This window comes from Lynx canadensis, chromosome B1 (assembly GCF_007474595.2).
Source record: "Lynx canadensis isolate LIC74 chromosome B1, mLynCan4.pri.v2, whole genome shotgun sequence".
NCBI lineage: Eukaryota > Metazoa > Chordata > Mammalia > Carnivora > Felidae > Lynx > Lynx canadensis.
In genome coordinates, this window is record NC_044306.2 from 147,562,961 (window position 1) to 147,573,391 (window position 10,431).

At 38.0% G+C, this 10,431-nt stretch overlaps 1 protein-coding gene across 1 annotated transcript in view; it reads left to right on the forward strand.

Annotated features, from left to right (window-relative positions):
- The window catches only part of ADAMTS3 (ADAM metallopeptidase with thrombospondin type 1 motif 3), a 144,824-nt gene that overhangs the window by 91,486 nt on the left and 42,907 nt on the right, over positions 1-10,431 (forward strand). Inside the window, exon 3 of the mRNA XM_032592972.1 lies at positions 10,069-10,152. Coding sequence (XP_032448863.1) covers positions 10,069-10,152 — 84 coding nt within the window. The remainder of the gene's footprint in view (positions 1-10,068; positions 10,153-10,431) is intronic.

Sequence of the window (10,431 nt, forward strand, 5' to 3'; positions counted from 1 at the left end):
TAGCCCTTTGCTATCTGTGGAAGGTATCCTAACAATATACTAAGATCTGTGATGTGATCTGGGTCTATTGTGCCTATTAAAATTTTCAGTGTTCTTCAGAGAATTGAGTCTATGTTTTAATCTCAGGATTTATCAAGTGAAAAGAAAACAATTCATTTAAAAGGTACTTCCCAGTATGAGAAATAATCATACTTCCAAGTATCATTAATTAAGAGGGAACTCATTTTTTTTTATACTGAAGTCAGCTACTTATGATGTACAGTAAACTGATAACATCGTTGTGTTATATGGACATGGCAGGCTTCCCTGCTTAATATTTTTAAAAGAAAATAAATACTCCATGGAAGTACTCCAGTCCTAACAAAGCGTTAGTAGATATAATCAAGGTATGTGTGGGTACTGGTTAATTAATGTGATTAAGTGTCTACACTGCTTTTGATTTCTCAACTAATGTTTCTTAAAACACTGAACGTGAGTTCACTGAACAACGCAAATTTATGTGGGGAGTACATGTGTTTAGGCAACCTAAGCAAATCATGAAACAGTTTTCTGTTTCGGGTCATTATCTTTAATCCGTTTCTAACATTAGAATTAACATCAATCCTCCAGACATTGATTCACCCAGCATCCATACTTTTCTATAGGTCAACTCCTGTTTGCTTCTAGGGAGGCAGAAATTTATAAAATTTAGCTCCTTTTCACAAGGAGCTAGTTCCAGCAGGCAGGCGAAATCAAAAAATAATAATAAAATGTGATAGTTTCTTAAAAAGATTCAGTCACAAATTATTGTGTAGACATTAATTGAAAAGAAGGGGATGTGGTTTGGCAAATAATGCCGGTGGCAGATGGAGTCTTCATAGAGAAGATGCCATTTGAGTTGGACTTTAGAGAATGAATTGGCATGTCCCTGCTAGAAAAAGGGAAGTGGGGAACAGACTGTAAAAAAGTACTAAAAGTTGTAGTTCATGGTGTCTTCAGGGCCACTGGAGGCTTGTCTGTAGGTAAAACTGAATGGTATTTAGGGGAGATGACAGAAAATGAGGCTGGATGGGGAAACTGGGGTTACCTTTAGAAAAAGAAGGTTTGTGCCATTCTAAGGCATCTGAATTTCACCCCACTAATGAAGAGTCAGAGGATTTTAAAGAAAATTAGTGACTTTATCAGTCTGTGCTCTATGAAGAGAATCTGGATGCATTAGAATGATTTGGAGGAAGAGTCTCTGTTAGATGCTGTGCGGTGAACAGACACACAGTATCTGGAATTAGGAAACAGCCCAAACCCCTTGTGGTTTACACTGCATCACCCAGCCTCAACAAACTGTCTTCATTTCCCAATTGTGTATTGATCATACCAGGTCACAGAGACAGAGTGAAGTAAATACAAGTCAGTTCAGCCATCCCTTATGTAAACATGCATACCTTCCCTGGAGTATCCTGGTTTGTTGTTCTAGAAGACAGTCCCAACATCACAGGTTAAATTAACATAACAACAGGACCACCGGACAGTATTGATGCTTCAGAGGTCCTTTTGATTTTTAGTGAAGCATCTCAGCTTCCTCTTTCTCCTTCCCCTTTGATTCTGAAGCTCCAAATTTCCTTCCTGACATTCACTCATTTTTCCTTTGTTATGCTGCAAATATCAGACTGAACGTATGCTTCCCAGATTGATAGCAGTCTTTATTTTTTCCAGGATCCTAAAACACAGAAATGTTTTTTAGCTTCTTGAGGGAATCCTCTTTCTCATTCTTGAAGAAAGGGAATCAGTTCTACCTGATGTTCGGTATGCTTTTACTAAAGGCCAGAAGAGTTTTTAAGTCCTTGAATTGCCTATTCTTGGCCCACCCAAAGCTTCTTTGATGCTTAAGGGAGATAAACACATAATTAACATAAAAGGACAGACTCGTGCTTATTGAAAACAACCATCTGACCCTTATAATTGGCCCTTCTGGAGAACTACTGAAATGGGCCCAAATCACCCAAATGCAAACATTTGCAAAAGTTTTAACAGGTTATTGCAGCAGTTCAACCAAGCAGGATGAATACTGAGCAGCTCGCAGTGGATGGAAAGAGATAGACTTGACAGATGTCTATGGGACTGGGTAATAGATTGACTAGTATTTGTAGAAGAGGAGGGAGTAAAGGATGGTTCAGTCTTCAACTATGTAAAATATTGAGAAAAGAACAGACTTTGGGGAGAAGACAAGTATACTTTGACACATATAGGTATCTTCCCAATAGATGGGTCTGTTACTAGAGTTGAACAGATGGCTCTGGGGCATGAGAGAGATGAATTAGTGTTACAGATACAAACATTTGGAGTTCCTCAGCCTATAGGTATTGATTGAAGAAACAGCAGTGGATGAATATTGCAGAAAGGACAGGTGAGAAGAGGTGAGGGTTGAAGACAAAACTTTGAGGCATGCTGACACGTGTGAGCTAGGCAGAGAAAAGGGAGCTTATATCAACAAAGAAACAGAATAGTATCATTGAAGAACACAGTGCTAAGCAGTGCTAAATGCTGTCGAGCATTGTAGATGGGTTATTTTTTCATGAAGAGGGAGAATTGAGAATCTTAATAAAAGAGGAAAAGGAACTTCAAGAAAGGGAGAGATTGAATATGGGAAATAGAGTTGATTTTTTGGATCAGGTTGTTTGGAGCAGAAGAATCTAGAGATTGAGCACACTTTCACTGTGACAGAAAGCAAAAGGCAAGCAAGGCAGTTGGGAAAAAAGAATAGGCATCAGCATCACATAGATTTATTTGAATCTTAGTTGTGCTAACCTTTTTTGGGGGGAAATTCTATATAACTTCTGTGGGTCTCAGTCTCTTTCTAAAGTAGTGATAAAGATGTCTCCTTTGCAGTGGTGATAAAGATGTTTGAGCTTTTGCAATAATGTGGGTTGAGCTTTGTGCACTTGCCTTTTCGTCCATGGGTCTCCCTGCTCTGACTACCCAGTCTTAGGTAACTTCTTCCTCTCCCTCTGGTCCTATATCTCATCACTCAGATTTATTTATGTTCTTCAGAGCACCTATTTCCTATCTGGTATGACCTTGTCTGCATGGTTTGTTTTTTTTTTTTTTTGTATTTATTGATTTTTGTCCATGTATATAGCCTATTTTACCTGTTAGAACATATTCACGATAAAGAACAGAGACTCAAACTCAGTTACTATTCTGTTTCCTGCCCCAAGGACAATAGGGCACATGGTAACTGTTCAGTAAATATTTGATAAGACTGCTAATAAAAAATGGTCCTTATTAGTCTGAGATTGGAGGTAGGAAAAGAAGAGTTGGCAAGGTGGAAGTCAGCCACCTACCCTGAGTAAAAGGAATATAGAGTATGGGATGAGAATCCAAGTAGATATGTGTTTGGAACTTTAGCTCTACAAGAAATGAGTTGTGGATAGAGTACTATTTCTTCTCAGTTCTTTAAAAAAAATTTTTTTTTGATGTTTATTTAGTTTTGAGAGAGAGATTGTGAGCAAAGGAGGGGCAGAGAGGGAGGGAGACACAGAATCTGAAGCAGACTCCATGCTCTGAGCTGTCAGCACAGAGCCCCACGTGGGGCTTAAACTCACAAACCATGAGATCATGACCTGAGCCGAAGTCAGACGCTTAACCCACTGAGCCACCTAGGGTTCCCCTTCCCAGTTCTTTTCAGAATATTTTTATGTCCAACCCAAATTACCCAGACTATCTTGTCATTAACCTTCAGTTTGCCTTCAGTAAACCAAGTCTCCATTTCTTTTTAAAAATCATACTTAGGTCTCATTTATTTTCTTCTGTATGAATAATATTAATGATGGCTAACAACTTTTTGTTTTTACATTTGCAAGGGCCACCATTCTTGAGCACTGTGCATCTCTGAGCTCATTTATTCCTCTCAACAATCCTATAAGGGCAGTACTATAATTCTCCCATTTTACAGATAAGAAAACTGAAGCACAGAGACAAATAATGTGCCCAAGTTCACATAGCTAAGATCAAACTCAGGCAGTCTGGCTGCAGAGGCCACATTCTTTTTTTTTTTTTTTTTTTTTTTTTTTTTTTTTTTGTGTGTGTGTGTGTGTGTGTGTTTATTTACTTTTGGAAGACAGAGAGACAGAGTGCAAGCATGGGAGGGGCAGAGAGAGAGTGAGAGGGAGATAATCTGAAGCAGGCTCCAGGCTCCACCCTGTCAGCTCAGAGCCCAATGCAGGGCTTGAACCTACAAAGTCTGGGATCATGACCTGGGCTGAAGTCAGATGCTTAACCGACTGACCCACCCAGGTGCCCCTGCAGAGCCCACACTCTTAACCACTCAGCTATACTGTCTGTCTCTCCCACCTGATCCACCCATCTGAAAGAAAAATGAGTGTTGCTTTGTTGAAGCCAGACAAAGCTGTTCATCAGCTAGTCAGACAAAGCAGGTCAGATTGTCCTGCCAGGGAAATGTCCTGGGAGAAATTGTCCTGTCCGGGAACAAACCTGGAAGGAATTTTCCTTTCAAGGAAAAGAATACTTGAGTTGATTTTACCTTTGGTTCCCTCCCCCGCCCCCACCCCCGCCACATCATTGGCAACCCCTTCTAATTTAAGGTCATCTGAAAATGGAATTAATGTTCCATTGACCCCTTCTTTCAGGTAATTTAATAAAAACTCTGGGCTCAACCCTGAACACCTCACAGAAACTCTACACACACTCTACAGATTGGTTCACATGGTAAAAGGATATTCCAATTTACATGTATTTGCATTATGTTGTGTCAAATATGTGACTTCTTAGAATATTTATGCTTAATGCCTTTCTTACAACCCAAAAGACTGGTTATAAATTTCAGTCCTATCTTTTCTTTCCTCATTTACTTTTTCCAGTGATCTGCTCTAGCATCAATTTTCCCCAGTATTTTTTAGAATGCCAGTATGTTGATCATCAAGAAATCCTTATTTATAATAAGCTCAGAGTCCAATTCCTCATTTCTTTAAAGTCTACATGGAGGAATTTTATGAAAAGGAGGTAAAGTTATTAAGACCTCTTTCTCAGTATGCTTATACACCAGGTTCTTAAATTCAGGGAGAGCAAATCACTATTGATTATTCTAAAACTATCTGTTTTGTGCATAGGGATTGACCTGTGGTCTACAGGAAGTATAGCAATATGGTGAAATCCACTGACTCTGGAGTCAGACTGTCTAGGTTTTCATCCTTTGCTGTGTCCGTTAACTACGTGACCTTGGGCACATTACTTCTCTGGGTCACAACTTCTTTAGCAGCTTTTTTTTTTTTTAAGTTTATTTTTGAGACAGAGAGAGACAGAGCATGAACGGGGGAGGGGCAGAGAGAGAGAGAGACACAGAATCGGAAGCAGGCTCCAGGCTCCAAGCCATCAGCCCAGAGCCCAACTCGGGGCTCGAACTCACAGACCGCGAGATTGTGACCTGAGCTGAAGTCGGACGCTTAACCGACTGAGCCGCCCAGGCGTCCCTCTGGGTCGCAACTTCTTAGGTACAAAATGAAGATACTAAGATCTCTGAAGTTGTTGCAAGGATTACTTGAATTCATATAAAGCATTTAAAGCAGTGTCTGGAATCTGGAAAGCTCTATATAATATTAGCTGTTGTTTTTGTTTGTTTTTGATGTTGCTTTTAGGAAAAAAATGCTTTCCTTGTCACTAAGAGTTGTAAAATTCTTTCTTGACAAATATTCTACTTCATCTTGACAGATTCAAGTGGTTCATTCAGTGAGATGTTTTTATTTCATTCGGTGTATAATTTATTGATTGTTAAGATTTGTGATTAATCTGTAGTCAGATTCTTGGAGTTTCTCTGTTTCGCATGTGTTTTAATGACATTGAAAAAACAGTCTAAATAAAGATGTTTTCAGTATTTTTCTTTGCTTTCAAGAGTCAAATGACTCAGTGTTTTCCTTAGGCTAGAATATTTTAAAACTTGTATTTAATTTTGAGGAAGTGATTTTATTTATGTGTAAATATAGGAAAAGGCAGACATAACAACTGGTGAATAAGTACCTCCAGGTGTATGTAGCAGCCTGTACCCCCCTCAAAAATGTGCATGCTGCCATCTGCTGGAAAGAGCTTTTGTACGTTGAAACAGTTTTGAAAAAAAAAAATTGTCAAATGGTTTTTCCCAAAATTTTATTATATATATAATTTAAATCAGATCTTTCATTCAATTGAGATTTCTAGAAAAAGAGTCTTGAGTCTCTTTTAGTGAAAACTAAGACGGAGGCCGTAGTATTTCTTGTTCTTTTCACGTAGATTATGAAAATACATCCATAAATCTTCAAAATCTTTTTCAAGGATAGATGGAAAGGTGCCAAAGTTTTTCATGTTTTACTGAGAGCAGTTGTGTGCCATTTTGCTCGATTTGGACAACAGCTCTTTGAAACAGGCACAGCAAATCCAATTATAATTTGCCAGTGAGAAAACAGACTCAGAGAGCCTGAGGTCACTCAGTTTATCAGTGGCTTAGCTGGGACGGAATCCAGGTCTTTGAATATCTTATCCTTTGTTGCTGATTATTTTTTCAACTCTTATCCTATAGGTCTCTGAGTATAAAAACATTGCATCCTGTTGTTAATAAGGCCTAGCAAGATGGAAAGCAGCCAAATTATTAAATACATTTTAAAGTAAATAATGTATAGGGAGCAACTTTTTTAAACTTTGAAAATCAAGATAATAAATGATATCCAATGCTTTGCGTAACACAGATACCTAATGTGTGTTAGTCTGCCATATTGAAAGAATACTCTCTGCTCTGTATACATATTATTGCCTTCTATTTGGTGATTTCTACCCATAATAATTTATGTATGTCCCGTGATAGCTTCACAAATATGTGCTAACCTAGAAGATTCCATGATCAATTTTGGTCTCTACCGGAGTACCCTGCTGTCTAATTAGCCTGGCGTAATAGTGACTTTTGTTAAATAATACTTTTCATTTGGTGAATGGTTAACTCTGACTTTTAAAAAGTGTCCTTTTACTCTAACATTTTATAATATAATATTACCATTGATAACCTAAATTTTGTCCATTATACTTTCTTGGTATTGTACTGATCTTAAAATTTCCCAAGTATGGATGAATTTACTAATTTAGGATGATTATAGGTACATTATACTAACTGAACTATCATATGCTATTTGTCATTATCGCCACCTTTCCTTCATTTATGATCTCTGATGTATTTCCTACATTTTATAGTTGTTGCTGCTGCTGTGCAAGTGGCTGTGTCTCCCTCCTTCCATCATCTTTGCCCTGGAATTTTTTTTTTTTACCTAACTACTTTTCTTTAGTTTAAAATTTTATTGTTCTCCTATTTTGTGTATTTACTAGCATTGCTTTCAGTCTTTTTTTTTCCTTTCTTTTTACATCAAATGCATTTATATTTCCATTACATTAAGCTGAGTACATGTGAGTGAAGTCATGTTGCTAATTCAGAACAGCTGCCTTAGGAAAAGTCTCTTGGAATGTCCATGAGTCTCTGGATGAATGTGTTAGTGAGCGATATGCCTGGCTTCAGCCTTTTTACTTACATTGGCATTATAATGTTAGGAATTTTTTTTTTAACTTTTAATTTATTATTTATTTTGGAGGAAGACAGAGAGAGTGCCAGCAGGGGAGGGGCAGAGAGAGAGGAAGAGAATCTCATGCAGGCTCCACGCTGTCAGCACAGAGCCCAGTATGGGGCTCAAACTCACAAAACTGTGAGATCATGACCTTAACCGAAATCAAGAATTGGACGTTTAACTGACTGAGCCACCCAGGCACCTCAGATGTTAGGAATTTCTTATCAGATAATTAATCCAGAAGAGGAAAGGGATTCAGTCTTCAATTAGGCAGGTATGGAAGAAGAGATTGTGCCCGTGACCAAATGGTCACAAGAAATCACAGCTTTTTTGTCCAGCATTTAGTTTTTCCTTATATTGAACTGAAATCTGTCCTTCTCATAGTTTGAACTTCAGGTTTTTATTTTCTGTAGATACACAGAATAAATTGAAGGCTTTTTTCATATGGCAGCTATTAAGTCTTCTTTCTAAGTTTTTCTTTTCTGTTTCCCGTATTCTTCTGTTCCTTAACGTCCCTCTCTCCTTACCTCTCAAATTTTTTGAGCAATATGTTTGCATGAGTTAAATCTCTTAATTCTTGCACTAGCCCAGTGTGATAGTATTCTTATTATGCCCATTTTATTGAGACTCAAAAAGATAGAGACCACACCACAATAAGGGGCTGAACCAAGATATCAGCCGAGAGACCATTAGTGTTTGGTGTTCTGCTTTTGGCCATTACATCTTCCATTCTTTATGTGACACATTTTCTAGGTTTCTTGCTTTTTTTTCTTCTCTAGATATACTCATGTTTGTCAACATCTCTTTTACAAGATATCATAGATAAAATGTACTCAATACTTTAGGTACACCCTGGCCTCCAGAGGGGATAGCTTGCCCCTGGGTTACCTGCCTGCACACCTGTGCCCAGCAAGAGCACATTTTTTTTTTTTTACCTTTGTTTATCTTGAACAGGGATTAAATCGGTCTTAGCATTCTATGTGTGTATATGCAATTGTAAAATGTATGTGTGTATATGTCAATGCATTTTTCTGTGTGAGAGGATTCTACATCTTTTCTTGTCAAACTGTACTTTGCCTTCTTTAGCATATACTAGTTTCTGTAGGTTTTTTTTTTTACCTCCATCTTAGCTGTCTTCTTTTTCGTTCCATCTGAATTTAGTAAGTATGCCTTTAGTCTATATTTAAGGCCTTCATTTTTTTAAGGTGTTCTGGCAAGTACCATTAGATTCTTGAAATATTTCAGTTGAGATATATTAGTCTGTTTCTTGGTCAGTGTGGTAATTTGCAATTTTATGATTCATGAATTTTGTGGGATTGTTTTTAGAACATTCTATCATTCTTGAGTTGTATTTCTTTTTAAAGCCCCTTTCTATGAGATTATGGTTATCTTTTCTCTGTGGGTTTTCAATTTGTGGTGCTTACTGTCCAAGTCTCCTGGATTTCAAGTCAAATTGCAGTTAGTTTTCCACCCCTCTTTTAGTTATTGTGACAAATGTTGGGTCCCTATCCATGGGAACAGCTAACAATTTTTCTAATCTAATCAGATAACTCCACCTCTCCCATTCCTGCTAACATTTGCCAACTTAATAAGCAATCTTTTTTTTCACACTTCTTTTGTACTGTCTTAATCAGAAGACACAATGATGGTTCACCTTAGATTCATATCTGCCGACAGTTGACTGTGGCTTTTGCATATCAATTAATCTCTACTGTCTTCACCTTCCTCATCTGTATAAATGTGTGTTGGACTGTGATTTTGAGGTTGCTGAGATTATGATTTTAAAGCATGCCAAAACACTTTTAGAAATGTCAGCCCAACTTTAGAAATTAAATAAAAAGGAATGACCCAACTTTGCTTTTCTGAGCGATACCCAAGGGTGATATTCATCTAATATACACTGATACAGGACCTTGGTAATTCAAATATCTAAGGACTTCTCACACTGTAGAACTTCTAAATCACCGTCGTCTCAGCTGCACACTTCAGGCTACCCACTCACTGGCCTGCAGATAAACCACCACAGCTCCTGCTCACCAGCTCTGTCTCCATGAGCTCTCCCAACCAGATTAGGACCCGTGGTGGTGACAGGAGGACCCAGACAAATGCCTGCTGTCTGATTCTCTCTACATGGCTGTGACTCCACACAGCTAGTAGACTCTTGCCAGAGTCACCACCCACATGTGGTTGCTTTTGATGAATTGCGGGTTATAGCACATTGGACTCTCTCTAACACAACAATAGTTTAGTGAAGCCCTTTGAAGGCATAGTCTCCACGTTCATGGTACTGTGGGGTTTACAAAATCAGTAATTCACATATCGGAGAATTGTTCCAAAGCTAAAGGTAAGTAATTTCAGGGTTCAGCTTAAACCAAATTAAAAAAAAAAAAGTGACTTGATTCTAGTACTTGTGATTATATGGCTGGTCCCTGAAATGCTGTGCCTCTCATAATCATTGATGTGTTACCTTTCTTTTAACAATCATCTGCTTTGTTTCTAGGTGAATGAAATTTACCATGATGAGTCCCTTGGAGTACATATGAATGTGGTCCTGGTGCGCATGATAATGCTGGGTTATGCAAAGGTAAAATGCCCTAAAATATGTAAACTGTGAATGTTAAGGACTGGGTTAGCAAACAGAAGCTTAAATTTTTGAAGCTATAGCTAACATGTGGCACTGATGTCTCACATAGACTGAGGAAGAGAAACCACCACAATGAGTACACATCTCCCAATCTGAGCAGATAATGATTTTTGTGCTGATGCCATTTGCTTTGTTCATGTGACTAATGGATTCAGATATTTTGACTTTAGGCATGGCTGTATGAGTGAAAAAAATGGATACCATTGTCAGAAAAGAGAA